The 16,209-nt window shown below is 40.5% G+C and overlaps 1 protein-coding gene across 3 annotated transcripts in view; it reads left to right on the forward strand.

Annotated features, from left to right (window-relative positions):
* The window catches only part of EBF1 (EBF transcription factor 1), a 376,276-nt gene that overhangs the window by 20,995 nt on the left and 339,072 nt on the right, over nt 1-16,209 (forward strand). For all 3 annotated transcript variants that reach the window (XM_054568111.1, XM_054568112.1, XM_054568113.1), the window contains exon 6: nt 3,866-3,934. In XM_054568111.1, the coding sequence (XP_054424086.1) occupies nt 3,866-3,934 (69 nt within the window). The remainder of the gene's footprint in view (nt 1-3,865; nt 3,935-16,209) is intronic.

The raw sequence follows: 16,209 nt of genomic DNA on the forward strand, positions 1-16,209 counted from the left end.
ACCCACCCACCCACCCTTCCCTCCTTCCCTCTTGTCTCTGTTGGTTTCTTTTTCTTAATTCATAATATAGAATTCTTTTCATGATGGTGTGTAAAAACCCACCTCTTTTTTTTTTTTTTTTTTTACAAAAATGTTTTATTTTAATCCTCATCTGAGGACATTTTTTCCATTGCTTTTAGAGAGAGCAGAAAGAGAGGGGTGGGAAGAGATGAGTGGGGGGAGAGAGGGAGGGAGGGAGAGAGAAACATCAATCGGTTGCTTTCTCGTATGTGTTCCGACTGGGGGTATCAAATCCGCACCTACAGCCTGGGTATGTGCCCTGACCAGAATTGAGCCCACAACCTTTTGGCCGTAGGGACAATGCTCCAACCAACTCAGCCCCACCAGCCAGGGCTCACCTTCATTCTTCAATGCTGCACAGAATTCCATATATACATGTACCTGTATATACTGTATATATGTATACACACACACATAGAGTTACAATGGGCTCATACCATAGACACTATTTTGTCGTTACCCCAGGAATGGGGCAGAGCCCAAGAATTTCATTTTGGCAATTCTAGATGATGCAATGACATGACCTGAGAGACAGGAACCTGTTGGGCTCCTTTTCATCCTGTGACTAGAGTTTTTAAAATCAGTGCTAAGTGACCTCCAGCAGCTCCTTCTTTCCCTCATTTTATTCCCATTCCGTCCTTCCTCCTGCCTGTTTAAACTTGCCTGTTCCCCTGGGTCCCCGGGGGCACAGCACAGAGAGGTGGCTCTCATTTATGCTGTTTTTCAATTCCTCTGGCTTCTCTAAAAGTCATTTTTTATTTTAAGGCAATGGGACAGTGCTTAAGGCAAAGGACGTATCACTGGCCTAGTGTGGCACTGGCTTGTGGGAGGTGGTTTGGTGTATGTGGGGGGCTGGGGTGGGAGGAGACCCTTCCTTCCATCAGCAGTGCCTGCCCTCAGGGGCGGCTTGGCTGTCTTTATCACCTATTTTCTTGGATTGTATTCCTCTCCCAGTACATTGTATTCATTCATGAAATTAATTGATCAGTCCAATATTTGAGCTTAATTAACAGAACAGAGAACAGTTCTAGTCTAGGCCTTTGCTGCTCCTTGGGTAAACAAGTGGACAGTTTCTTTATGAAGAACATGAGTTAATAAGGGAAGGGTGTGGAAGGAGAACGATAGAAAAAAAATACGTGAATATATATGTATATAAGAATGCAGTTTGCCTTGTGTTAGGGGCCCCGAAGGGAAAACCAGGAGAAAGTGAACTGGGATTAAGGGCAGGTGTCCGGGCCAACCTCTCAGAGGAAAGAGCCCAGAGGCCGAGGTTTGCGGGGCGCCGGGGGCTGGCGGACTGGGGAGGCGGCAGGAGGAGTAGAGCGGACAGGGGGTCGCCCTGGCCTGGGCCTGGGGTCAGGCTCAGCTTGCCGCATCTGAGGGGCTGAGATTGGCCAGCGGGGCTGCTGCCTGGCAAGCTGGAGGAGAGTGACTGGAGATTGGGAGGTGGCCTGGCATCATGTCACGCCATAGATTTATTCTAAGTGCTGCGGGAAGGCATTAAAAGGTCGGGCAGTGAGGTGATACAGTTCCACTGACGTTCTGGAAAGATCACTCAGGCTGTTGCAGGGCGACCAGGCGAGAGGCTCCTGGAGAAGTCCAAGGAGAAAGGAGAGTGACTCGGACCCGGGTGGGGGCAGCGGGGAGGGGGAGAGTCAGATAGGCTGGGGCTGTAGATTCGACCCCACAACTGTCATCGTGCCAGTTGGAGGAGTCCCTGGTGGGCATTTAGTCTGGGCAGGACTTCGGTGAGGGTGTGGCCCTTGGGGTCTTCATTGCCCACTGCTGTTTTGAAAAAGAAAGGGAAAAAAAAAAGGAAAACAGAAAGGAGACATAGGCCATCTCATTCACTGGTTTTCTCCCTGGGTGAAGGGGACCTTGGCTTCTGTCGATGGGCAACTTTTGGAGACTGGCTGCCTCTGCAGAGCACAGGGCTGCCCTGTTCAGATGGGGCGGGTATTGGGGGGCGCGGGGTGGGGAGGAGGCTGGAGGGGGCAGGAGCCGGGAGAGACAGTGATGCTGAGTGCTTAGTAGGCCTGGTCTTGGGGCCTGGCTCTGCACTCTTATTGCACTGAATCTCTGCGCCCCCTCACATAGAGGTGGGTGCAGCAGTTGCTCATTTTACAAATGAGGAAACAGACTCTGAGGGAGAGTATGTTGCTCAAGGTGATGCAGGTAGCTCTGTCTGATTCCAGAGCCGGTGTTCTTAACTTCTGTGCTCTTCTGCTCTTGAAGTGTAGAGAATCAGAGTTTGGGAATGATGGAGTTGAGTTTTTAAATTATTTTTTGTGTGCATCCCAACTACTATACTTCTCATTTCTTGGTCCTTCTTGTGTCTCTTACGAGTTGGGACACTTTGGGCTTTCTATCCCCAGAGTACTGGTGTAGCAGAACTCAGGCCTAGAGGAAATAGTTCCCTCTTAATGAGAAAGACAAAGACTATAGGTTGTGGAGTGGCTCTTAGCTGGGGTTTTGAAAAAGGAGATACAATTCTTACTATTGCTTTCTGAACATATGAGAGACAAGCAGAATTAGCACCAAATTTGGAAGCTGATTCTCTTCTCAGGGATATAGTTACAGCCAGGAAAGAGGCTTCCCAACTTTGGTGAAAGACTCCCTATGCAGAAGTATTATTTCTGGGTCCTGCAAGTGAAGTTCAATGTTTGGTTCTCTCCGGCAGCTCTAAATTTAGGCTCTATGATTCACTAAGTCCAGTGCACACACACGTGTGCCTGTGTAAGAAAGGAGGAGGAAAGTGCATGTTCTTTGTGGTGCATGGTAGTGTATAACACTTGGATAACTTCCTCTGCTCCTTGACTGATCAAATATGTGCTTTTATAGTGTGCCTCTGGGTGTAGACTGCCCAGTGGGCACATGTTTTATTTGCAAAGAAGGCTCAGATGGCTAGGTCTCCATTGACTATGGGTACTTTTCCAAAACCATAATTTTTTATTTTTTAGAAGCATCTCAGTTAAAAAAAAAAAAAAACAATCCAACAATAACCTGACAGCCTTAAGGTCACAGCTGGGGTGGGATTTGGATAGTGGGTTCTTTTCTTGCCCATGGCTGCTTTTTCTGACCTCGTAAACAGTGCCCACTGTCAGGGCTGGGCGAGCCTTCGGTCAACTGTCCATGGTGCTTCCAGAAAACTTAGGTGGTGGCCAGCTCAGGGCAGGAAAGCCGGAGGACACGCTGATGTCCATTTCCTTTTATCTTGTGTCTTGTTTGTCTTAACTATTGTGCTGTACTTTTATTCTCATCAAGATGGTTCAAAAGCAAACACAGCTTCATTTTAGAAAGCCTGTGGTTGAAGAAAATGTCTCCCATACAAAAGAAAGGAGAAGAAAAAGGAATCCATTTAATACAAAATGACTGGAGGGGGAGAAATCACTCATACCTCATTATTGACGCGTTCCACACAATTAGTGTGATCTTGAGGGAAGAACGTTTGAGCCACCCACAACCCTGAATATTCTCATTGGGTAGATGTAATAATAATGCATTGCACAGTGAACTCTTCAATACCGCGGGCAGTGATGGGGAGCCCCCATCTTGGGGCTGTCAGTCCCGGCTCCCGGAGAGGCCCTTTTTCTCCCTCCTTCTTTGTGCAGGGAGAGGTTAAGCCTGGCCATTAACCCATAGGTGACCCAAATAGAATTTTCTGTCCCAGGGATCCGTTGATTGCCAGGTATGGCTTTGTGGTAATTCTAGCATTTGCAACCCAGCAATTTGAACCTTCTGTCTGCCTAAATGATGATTTTACATTGTAATGGTTGTACTAAATCCTTTTGCTTTTGCTCCATAGCCGCTGTTGTGACAAGAAAAGCTGTGGCAACCGAAATGAGACTCCCTCAGATCCAGTGATAATTGACAGGTAGGGACCACTCTACTTTCACTGGATTCTTATTCCTCATTATAATGAAACACCTGCCCTGTGTCGCTCATGGGTGAGGGTTAGAAATGCATGGGCCGAAATTTGCCTGTTGGTCATGACTTAATCTGCGCCGCGCTATTGCGATTCCTGGGAAAGCCGTATGGAATGTTCTTCGGAGGCCTGTTTTCTTGGATTGCTCTGGTTTTGTGTCTGATTCATGCTCCTAAAGGAATATTTTTTTTCTTTCCTGACTTTCTATGGCTCAGTCCTCATGCTGTGCCAGGAAGCTTCAGAAATAAAATAATAATAGTTTGTGATTTATGAAATGTGGTTGGGTGCTTATAAATATTTAACTTTTATTTGAAAAATGTTTGAATCATTATCACTTTTAGCTACAGTAGTTCTGTTGGATGTAATCCATCTACATTTTAAGGTTTTATTTATGCATAAAAGCAGTTTTAAAGAGATCTGTGAACCAAGATTTTCTACTGTTATTTCCTGGGTTTGATTGTAGCTCATACTGTATTGTAAGTTGATTAATTTATCCTGCTTGTCTTAATTATTGTGTTTTTAAACAGATCCATATTACTAATCTGACATGACCAAGTAAATCACTGTAGAACAATAAATCTGTTTTAGTTGTTCGGTGCAATTTCAAGTCAGTGTGTGCTCATGTTATGCAAAGTCGCATTCCAAATATTCATTTTACATTTTAATTATTGAAATTCATTGTATGGAAACATGTATGATAAACCATTTTTCCATAGCATTCCTCATTGAGAGTTACATGGCCTGGAAGGTTTATAGATACTGTCAGTTGTCAGCTAGGCTAGCACTACCCATTAGCTGGAAAAAAGTCTTGCAAGGAAGACTGACTGATCCCTCATTGAAGAAATCTACAGCTGAATAAAAGCCCCCTTTTTGGGGTTTGATACTGTTGATTTTTGACACCACCCCTTCCACTTACCTATTTTCCCAGTTCTTTACCTTGTAGAGATTTGCTTTATCATTTTTTAGTTAAGTGAAAACTGTTTGTTTGCTTCATCATAATTTATGACAAAACATTGATTGTTGATTTTGACTCATGTCGTTCTTTAGGCTTAAGCCCAATTTTGATTGTCAAGTAGCTTTATAAAGCTTACATTTCAATCAGATATTTTAATTAAATATCTTTCACTAATATTCACTAACAACGTACATTTTTGCCTGATAAATGTGTTAATGTACTTGATTCAAAATAAACACCGGTAAATACGTTTAATACGTAGTGAGGTTGTGTACTGCCTATGGAATCAGAGTAGCTTGTTTATCTGCCTGAGTGGGTCTGCCATTCCCACAATTTTTTTTTCCCCGTCAATGGAAGGTAAATCTTCAGATAGTTTAGAAAAAGAAGCATAACCTTGATGCTGTTTGTTTCATTTAAATCCACCTCTCCAAAATACCATTTGTTATTTTAAGCAAGTTTTTCTTACTCATCCATTAAAAAGACAGTGTTTTGATCAAAGGCCTAGCCCAAATAGTCCCCCAAACTTTGAAACTATAAGCATTTTGTTCTGCTACACAGTTCCTTTTGGTTTCGATGATGGCAAGAACCTTACCTTGCCACCCTCAATGAAAACACTTTTTTTGCTTGTGAATGGGTTAAGCTTTTAAGTTCTTCGCTTGGTTTTAAGCCGTGACTCTGATATAGAAGGTTGATATGACTGTGGTTTGAATAACATTTGATTTTGACCTGTTCCTGTGGGTTGCGATGGCATAAGAAACTTGACTCAGCAGCGCTGTAATTAGCCCGGCCGTGTTTTTGAAACAGGATTGTGTTACCTGGATTGCATTAGTGTGGCTTCTATTGTTGCCGCTTTGCATCTGTCCCAGTAGGGTACTTAAAACCTTTTCTTGGCTGGGGTAGTTCAAACAATTTAGGCAAAATAAGTATGCACTTTATACTGTTGGTGGCTTTAGAGATATTACTCATGACATTTATCCTTTTCATTTTTTTTTCTTTTTGGTTTGACAAAGTAGAAAGCAGTGTGTAGCCAATGTTGGTCTCTTAAGAGAGGAGAATGTTAAAAACAGCTGAAACCCAGTGCGTCTGCACAAGTCGCAACATATGTTTATTTGCTGGCTGTTGCCACTGTCTCCCGTGAACTGTCTTTTTAAGCGGTGGTGCCAGCTGATATGCAAAACCCCATTTAGCTATTCTTATTTGCATCTGAGTTTTCAGAATTTATTTGTCCTTCAGTCTGCCAAAGGTTTTAAAAGCTCCAGTCTTGTCTAGGCTGATATGTGAAACTTCCATTTTTAACGACGAGAGAAGAGAATAACAACAAGAAAAGAATTTACAGAAGGAAGGGAAAAATAGAAAAGATTTTTCAATTCCATAAAATTGCTGCGAAGGGAGAAAAAACAACGAAGGCAACCGTGTTTGAATTTCATAGTTTCCAATTTGATTCTATATTACTGATTGCATAATATCTGTGTTACATGCTTAGGGTTTGATTTGTTTTCAGATTTATAATGTGAATCCCTGCATGTTTTGTAAAAATAGGTTATGGGGCCTGCATCATTCAGTAGCAGTAGTAACTGTTTCTACAAGATGCATACAGTATGTAATTATAGAGCTGAGGGTATAGGGAATCATTGTGTTAGGATTTAGCATAATTTTAACATGCACTTGCCTTTTGGGCACCAATAATTTTCAGCTCCCTTTGCTTGTCCTTCAGATTTTGGAAGAACACTGCTTAAAAAAAACCTAGACTTTTAGCAGTGGTTATTCAGGAAAACTATTTATAGGGTAGATAGAAGAGGCTCTCTGGTCATACGGCACTGGTGCAGGGTAAGCTATTTCTGTGTCGAATTTTGGCTGTATTATTTGCCACCAGTGATTTGGGGATATCAGTTTGGCGTAGTCTATCCAAAAAGTGGAATTAACAAAATCAGTGGTAGTATACTGTGATTTAGAAAATAGATTTTTACATTATTCTTTTATAATAGCATGCAAAAGGTGAGGAAAATGACTACTTTTTACAATTGTGACAATTTGTCGAGTCACGCCCAAAAAGTTTGTTGGAAAATTCCTGCAAATGTAGGAAATGTGCATCTGGAGTTGACTGCCAGGTTGTATTTCTGTCTGATGCCAAATGGCTTGATTAAGAATTGTAAAACCCAGGCTGTGCCCAATGATCCAGATATTTGGGCTGTGTAGACATGGGAAATGTCAAATGTATTATGTTTAATAGCTGATGACCAGGAACTAATAACAGCAAATTTTATTATTGTTGAGGTAAAGGGCTATGTGTAGTAATTATTGTTAAAGTAAAAAGCAAAAAATGACTTGCAGTTATTGAATTAAGGTTGAGATTGATTTAACATATTCACACAGTAACTCATATTTGAATTTAAAAGGTTTGCAATAAAATTCATGTTTAGAAATTGAATAAATTGTAGTTTTATTACCACATTGGATATCCTTGTGTCCTAACCTTTTTCCTTGGAGTTATCTTAGTTCAATAAATAAAACCTCATTAGACTATTCCCATTTCAACGAGTTTATTAAATTTTGCAGGAGTAATTAGCATAAGCTGTGCTAATTTTTCTGGAAGACTAATGAGGGAGGTTCTTAATTAGGTTTACTTTGTAAGAATCAGAAAAGATGATAATGACAAAAGTCACACAGGGTAGTCTGAATTGGGAACCCAGTTTTTCTGAATCTATATATAAAAAAAACCCTTCCATTTTCTGTGTGTAAACTTCTTCATAAACGCTTGAACTGAATATATTAAGTGTGCAGAATGTTATTCCGTATCTAGTTAGTTAGGATTACCATCCATTCTCGATTTGCTTCACAAAACTCTTTATTTTCCTACCCTTGACTCAGTAAGCTAATCTTTGAGTAATGACATGGATGAATACAGATGGGCTTACAAAAACATTTCTTTCTCCAAATTATACTCTAGGATTCCTTCCACATAGAGCCCGAAAGTTTTTTTTGCCAGATTTGTGCCACTTATTTTCAGTAGAGCAGGATAGAGGGCGACTCCATATTTGTGTGTTTGTTTGGTTTTTCAATTTAGGATCAGTATGATTGATGGGATAGTTAGACCACTAAGTAAAGGGAAAAAATAAGAGCCCAGTTCTTTATTTCTTTGTACTGTGGATCCTGAGCAGTTAACAGTGGATTTTTAAAAATAGAAATATTAAAGGATGAAATTCTTCCTCAAGTTAACCTTCTCCTGTCTCGTGTGAATTTAGATGTAGTCTAACCTGCAAGTTTTGAGTTCCTCACAGACAACGTTAAAAGCATGGAGTTTTAAAGCCTGTCAACCAAGATACCTGTAAAGGTTTTGGGTTTGCTTATCACAACCTTAACAGATTTGTCTTTTCCATTTACACAAATTCTATTATCTATGTTTGAGATGTAAGCTTTGCCATATAACATAAAAAAATATAGTATACATGTAAATACACATTTCATAGCACGAGAAACCTAGCCTGTTTGGAATTACTATTCTTCCACTTGCTCAAGGGTCTTCTAAAAAGAAAAAAAAAATCTATATATGGTTTTTGGTTTTTTTTTTTCAGTATTAAAAATAAATCTTCCATTTAGGTAATGTTAACTGGGTTTGTCTCATGATTATTGGCTGAAATAGAATGTTCAGAAGTAAAAAATAATAGAATGTTTATTTTATCTGTTGATTTGCATGGTATATATATCGTATAAATAAAAAAGCTTAACCATGTCAGGGTTGTTCAAAGAACCAATTTTACTTAAGATCGATTCTTCATCTCAGAAAAACAAATGCTTTGCTGGGACTGTTCAGAAAAGTGCATTGTTATCTTATCACCAAGCTAATTTCATGATTAAACTGATCCCAGTGTATTTATATAACATGTATGTTCATTTGTGTAATTGTAGAACTTTAGAATTAGGATGTAATTGTGTGAGGCTTCTTCAACCATTGAGCGGGGTCGGGCACATCCTAGTACCTGTGTTCACAGCCATCAGACTGCGGAGGCATCTGAGCCCCTCAACAGTAAATGACTCCCTTCTGTCTTCTGTCAACAGATGTAAATCTCCAAATTCATTAACAGTTTTCTTTTTTCCTTCTGTGAAATTGAAGTCCTCAACTAACAAGAACATAAAGATATACTTTTACTAAAGCTGCAAGAGAGGCTTTTCGACTGAGTTTATTGGCTTCATTTCACTGACCTTTCAACTCTTAATATGTTGGTCTTCATCCAGTTTTTAGAAGGACCAACCGTTAAACATAATCCCCCTGTAAGATACACAGATGACTCTCTGGGGTACGGAAAGCCCTGTGTGTAAATACATATTTTTTTTGAGTTCTGATAAGCCTTTATACCACCTGATTTCCTAACCTTGAATGCTGGTTTAAAATAAAAGAAGGAATTCACCTTTTAAAATTGCCCCTGGCAGGATAATTGCTGTCTTCTTGGTTGGTTTGGGAGATTGCATTTTTCTAAAAGTGACAAGCCAGCCTTGACACTGAGCGTGAATTTACGGTTGTTTATTAACTCTGGTGTATTTAAACATTTGTTTTCTCAGTGGGAATTCATATGTGATTATTAGGAATGAGACTTATGTGAGAGAGTATCATTCTAAATTTTATCACATATCAGATAATACCATTCGGAATATGAGATGAGCCCCGTACATTTCTCCGCAGTTTGCTGCCATGATAGGAAGATAACAAGTACAATAAGCTAATAGCAGTCTATATCCCATTTGCTATCAGCTATTCCCAAATACACAGCCAGGATACATTAACATGCATTTCAAATATGCTGACAATATATCATAACGCAAAGTACTTTTACATGGCATAATATGACTGCAGACACTTTATAATGAACACCAGTGGTTTTCCTGTAAAGGAAATAATGGCAGCAACTTCCAAGAAATATGTTTAACGGAGATTCAGAGAATCGGCATGGCATAGTTGTAACGGGCCCGGGGCGTCGGCTCGCGGTGTGGGTTTTTTGCCCCTTGTCATCATAACTTTGCTTTTGTAATGGTTCTAGAAAAACAGAGAAATGCAGTATAAAGTCCCCTGTGCGTCATCTAGCAACTTCGCATTGTCATTTGGTGATGAAAAGACATCCCTGTATTAAATATGCTTTTACTTTCCTAAAAAGAAGTTGTTTCAAGTGGGTAAGAACCCTTTCGAGTGCAACTCTTCATTGACAGGTTTTCCTTGTTTCTCCCTCCTGCCAGCACCTGATCAAACTCGCTAATAAAAATTTGGCCAGATTTTTAAAAACTCTATTTAGAGATTCCTGCATATAAAGAGATGGTATTTTGGTCATTTAAAATTGTGTGAGGTACTATTTGAAATAGACAACTAATTCTTCCCTCCCCTGCTCGCAGCCCATCCCTCCCTACACAAGCTGTGTAACTATATCCTGCCCAGGACAATATAAAAGTGACCCAAATACTCCAATTGCAATCAATGAAATATGGTGAACAGTACAGGTTTGTCTTTGGTTGCTTGCTGCCTTTAAAGGTGTGGGTAGATGAAGATAAATCTCCCTCCCAAACTCTTTCTCCAGTTACAAGCCTTTGTCCAGAAAGCAAATGAAGGTTTTAACGTTACAGTACTTATTGTAATAGAATTTTAATTGCCTTAATCCTGCTGAAGTGTGAAGCTGACTGTGTGTGTGTGTGTGTGTGTGTGTGTGTGTGTGTGTGTGTTCCTGTTTGTGTTCTTCATGTGGTGGAGAGTCAAGGCAAAAAAAAAAAAAAAGGCAAAACAACGAAACTGCATATTTCTTTGGGAGGCAAGAGTCATATATGGTAAATGAGACAAACGTAATGAAACTGATTCTGAGGAAAGGAACGCCAGTGGCGTTTGATCCATGTAACGGATACTCCACTTTCGCCAGGAACAGAATGGTCTTCAGTGTGCTTTGGGGATTTTTGTTTTTGAAGGTGAAGTGCTTGGTTCCAGTTCCAAACTTGCCTCCAAACCCTACTTGTAAAGACTTAACTAGACAAGCTGGCAAATTACATAGCTTGATCCCACACAATAACCTCCAAAATGGCTCTTGGTAACTGTACCGTCCCTCTAACTGTTTGAGGCACAATAGTTTGGTAATATAATAAAAGTAATAGTGTTAGCCAACACATCTTTAATAAGATATTGTCTGTGCCTTTGCCATATGCTACAGAGCAGCCTCTCACTCGGTGGGCCTTTTGATTCCTCTCAATAAGATTATTTCAAATACTCTAATCCTGAATCATTGACATGAATACAAAAGCCTAGTGACATCTAATAGATGCCTCTTAGCTTTGCTTTTCCTCTTGTTCCTTTCCTTTTTCTTCTCTTTTTACCTGACAAAAAGCTTATAGACACTTGGGCTCTGTCTCTCGGTAGCAGCATGGGGGTCTCCTCATGAAATATAAAGGGGGAAAAAGGACTGACAGAAGCCCGATAAGCTACAGAGTGAAGGGCCATAGATTAAAAGTAAATGCCAGTAAATCCTACCCTGTACACTTACTTGTTCTTCTATTGTTTTCTTTAACACTTTCAGGTCCAGGGCAGGGGGGGAAAAAAGAGAAAATGATGATCGCATTGCGCCTGTGCGTTTTTAAGCTAGACATGGTTACCACACATATTGTATAGGGTTTTGGTAAGATTTTAAAATTTTGGTTCATGTAAAAGGTTGCGTTGACAACTTTCCTCATGGTCAAAGGTTCCCTTATCTCTCTTTCCAAAGAAACTGTGATTTGACTAAAGCTTTTTTGTCCTTTTTTTTTTTTCCTTTTTTACTCTTATTTGAAGATCAGACATCATGCTACTTGCACTTTATATATTATTGTTCAATAAATAAACTACTGGGATTTCCCCCTATTTTTTATATGCTTCCCATTAATTAGTATTCTGATCTGTTTATAATATATTGAAGTATAATTTTTAAAGTCTACAATGCACTTTTGATTGAAGCCCCTCACAAAATGGAAAGTTCGTTGGAAGCGCCTTGGACCTATACCAGGTTTGGTTACTCTCACATGTCAACACACACACATGCATTCACGCCCGTTACAAAGACAAAAACAAAGATGGAAAATGAGAACTCTTTTTTTTTATTTATTAGAAAGTTTCCAGAAAAGAAAGTTGGTTAAGAGTTAAACTGGTTATTTCTAAAGCCATTACAGTGTAGAAAATCCACGTTTCTCTGCATGATTTTGGCAATATCTTAAAACGGGATTCTAATCTAAGAATATCTTTGACAAATTGAGTCCTTTCTGTGCTACAGGAGTGGGTGGGTCCTATTCTGGCCATGGACAGATTCCCTCTGACCAGCATCAGAAGCCGGGCCTATGAGCACCTTAAAACAAACTCCCTAATCTTTGTAACTTATAATAGTAACTTAGGTGTGAATGATACTTGCAAAGTAACAAAGCAAGTGGTCAGGAACTTATATGTCTTAGCTCTCAGCCTGGCTTTTTCCCTTCCTCAGTTGTCCAGTCAAAAAATTACTGTTTTCAGTATTTCATACAGCCTCATTTATTTTTTTTGGTATCCACAGTTGTCCTTTCCATGTATGACTCTAAACTTGTTTACCTAAACAATTTTTTTAGTAGCTCTTGCACTTAACTTTTAGGATTAAAAAATAATAACATGACATAAAAATTGTACCCATTACTGGAGCAGTGTTTGAATTCTTGAATCCTCATTTAATTTGAGGAGTGAGCCTCTGTATTTCATGTGGAAAAAGAAGGCGCACTCCTGCTTTTTCCAAGGAGAAATTTGGGAGAAGGCAGAATGTTATGGAAAAGGCATAGATTTGGGAGTCCATTGGCTGAGGGGTCAAATCCTTTCACTGCTCCTTAGCAATACCTGAGCCTCAGGGGGCTCAGTTTTCCTATCTTTAAAATGGGCAAAATCATTTCTATTGTGCTAGATATTTTAACCCTCACAACTCTTAAGAGGTTGTGAGGGTTAAAATATCTAGCACTAGGCTTGGCACATATTAGGTACTTAAAATTAGGTAGCTCTTGCAATTTGACTACAATATAGTCCATGTGGATCGTTACTTTTAATACTACAATTCCCATGGCATTTTCTTAAAAGCAAAACTAACTCAGTGAAGTTTATCATGGTAGCTAAGTCCCTTGGATAAGGAGGCACTGTTTTCAGGGTCGAAGATATAACAGTAAACAAGACACATGGCTCCTGCCCTCCTAGAACTTTCAGTCCCTCAGAGTTGAAAGAAAAATTGGAATTATAAGCGTAAACAAAGAATATATTGATTTTTTTTTTTTTAAAAAATAGAAGAACGCTATTTTAAATAGGGATCATGATGCAGACAAATAGTATCCCTGGGCTCTTAGCTCTTACTCAGTGTCATTGAAGTTGGACAAAATCATGGCTTTATTGTGCTCCTCCAAGGCAGCCTACACATCGGTTAAGACCACAGGCTGTGGAGTCAGACCACCTCAGGTCAAATCCAGGCTCTTCCAGTGTTAACCGTAGGACTGCAGGCAGATCATTTGACTTCCCGAAGTCCCAGTTTCTTTGTGTTTAAGACCGGGATAAACGTAGGAGTTCCTACTTTATGGGGTTGTGGTGAGGAATAAGTAGATAATGCATGGAGAGCACTTAGCACAGTGCCTGGCACATAAATCACATTCAGTAGAAGGTAGCTATTATTTTTAAAACAAGGCTTGTTAAAGAAGAGATCTCTAAGACTCTCTCCAGCTATGAAATGCCAATTTTAGTTCCCTCTGGCATTACTGAGGCGGGTGATAAACTCTTTAAGAGGTAGACTGTGAGCCCCAGAGGGCATAGATAGGAGTGTGCTGGTCGCTGTTGTATCCCTAGCACATAGCACGCGGCCTTGCTCCCGTACAAGAGGTGCTTAGGGTATGTTTTTGTGAAATGGAAGAAAGAATGAAAGAAGGTAAAAATGCAGTTTGTTGAATCTGGTGGTCTCATCTCTCTGCGTAAAGATAGACTTGTTATAACTACACAATAAAGTGAGAAGGCACTGCCATTAAAGAATGATGAGAAACAGAAAATGTAAGATAAAATATTAAATTTGTTACACTTGAAAATGTTAATCTTCCCATGATTACCATGCAAATCCCCTTGCTGCCTAACTGTTTAATTGATCAAGTAAATCACAGAACAGACAAGTAAGGGAAAAACCCTGCTGTTGACGTTCTCACAAAGCACATTTTCAAGACTATATTCTGGTAACTAGTATGTCTATTATATGAATTAAAAAAAAACACACACACACATGCACGTATATGGCATCCTTTGCAAGCAGGCAGATTTCAGAGTTTGGGGAGCGCTTTATTTTTGTATGGCAACTTGGTGATCTCCCATTATTATATCAAACGTGAAATCAGCATGAGGGTAACATATGTTTCAGCAGCGCTTTTGTTTTACATAATGTTAGAAGACTGAAGAATTCACCATTTTGTTCTTTCAGGCAGGTATAATATCGACATACTACTCCAGTGATTGAAGGGTTAATGAATATTCTCTCTCCCTCTCTCTCTCTCTCTCTCTCTCCCCCCCCCCCCCGCCCCCCCCTCCAATCCCATCATGTGCCTGGTTGACTCTGAAAAAAGGGGCTTGAAGTTGCCCACAGGGCATCCCTTTTCCCAGCCTTCTCCAAGGCCACCTGGACAGATGGGAGCTTGCCTCCTGTCCTTAGGACACAAAATCCAATCAGGCCCTGAGTCTGCTGGTCTCTCTGAACCGCCAGCTAGGAAAGGGGAGGAGAAGCAGAAGCCGTGCACATTTGATAGGCTGCATCTTTGTGGCTTAAGGGGGCTCCTGTCTCTACTCAAGGAAGGAAGTTCTCCCTCATTTTCCAGATAAGGTGTCATTCATGAGGGCAATGTGCTGAACTAATCAGGTTAATTGAGAGGCCCCAAGTCATCCTCATTGAGTCCATCTCTTCTTCCTGCTAAAGGCAGATAGTGCAGACGGACCGATTATACATATTTTAGCTCTCCCCCACGCCAAAGCCCATGAAATCCGCAGGGGTGCGGGGCCTGCAGGTTCAGCCGGATGCCATTCAGGCTGTTTGAGCAAGGGTTCTCACTGAAGAGCAGGGTAGCATGGAAATGAAAACAAACAGTGTCTTTGAGTGTCTGATACCTGCTTTGCTTTTTCTTAATGTTAAAAGAGCCTCAGCATTTTGGATGGCTGGCTGTGAAAGAATTCCTGGTAGATCTCTCTTTGGCTATTTTATTTAAGATTGAAAATTTAAAAATCTCATTGTGATGTGTCATTAGTGACAAGGAATTTCTCGAGCTGTGTTTCGATTCCTCAGCTAAACGTGGGGGTCCAAGCCAGACACGAGGGTGCTCTGGCCCTGACTAAGGGCATCTCCGCCCAGTCTGGAGCCTTCCCCCCACCCCCGCCAGGCAGAGAAGAAACAGAGCTGGTTCAACTGAGTTCCATGAAGGGCGGGGGCTCCTCCTCCCTCTTCTGGACACGGAATGATTTGTCATAGTTTAATTTTAAATGCTATCATTGACTATTCTTTCTTTCGACCCCACCTCTTCCCCCCACCCTCTCTCTTTTTTTCTTGGAAGTTCCAGGAATGACTTTAATTATCTCCACAATCAAATTCTCATTGCTGCCTCTGTGAAAGTGTGTAGTCATAGATCGCAGGGATTATTTTCTTTAGCACTTGGGGATAGAGAAACCGGTTGTTTCAAAATGAGAACCAGCTGGTTCCACAGAGCTCTATTTAATGGGGAGCCCCTTTGTACACAAACCTTCGCTCAGGTCAGTCATTACGCCAAGCCCCAAATCAGCAGTGTTTGGTCTATCACCCTTTATTCAATGTCGAGTGAGGAGTGATTTAGCTGATATGATGATGATAATAATTAAAAAAAAAACAACAAAAACCACACACCTTGCATCTTCTATTTTGCCTCTGCCAAACACTTAGGTTTTTAAGGAGCATTTTTCAAACTTGTTCCTATGGTGATTATATCATGGACCTAGTTCACCACTGCTCTTTCCTAGATGGCTGGGGTGTGTGCGCGTGCGTGCGTGCGTGCGTGCGTGTGTGTGTGTGTGTGTGTGTAGCTTTAACCCTCTCCAAATCCACAAAATAAAATTAAGCTCATCTTTCAACATAATCTTTTATCTGACAAGCACAGTAGATAGATGAAAAGAAGATAGCCAAGTTGTGGGCCTCATTAATAGAACCAATTGGAGGGCAGAGATAACTACTATTATCAAACATCTTTTAGGCCATTCTGTAAAATAAGGATGAGCGTGATA

The sequence above is a fragment of the Pteronotus mesoamericanus genome, unplaced genomic scaffold (assembly GCF_021234165.1).
Source record: "Pteronotus mesoamericanus isolate MK-2021 breed Mesoamerican mustached bat unplaced genomic scaffold, CSHL_Meso_final contig_2, whole genome shotgun sequence".
Classification (NCBI taxonomy): Eukaryota; Metazoa; Chordata; class Mammalia; order Chiroptera; family Mormoopidae; genus Pteronotus; species Pteronotus mesoamericanus.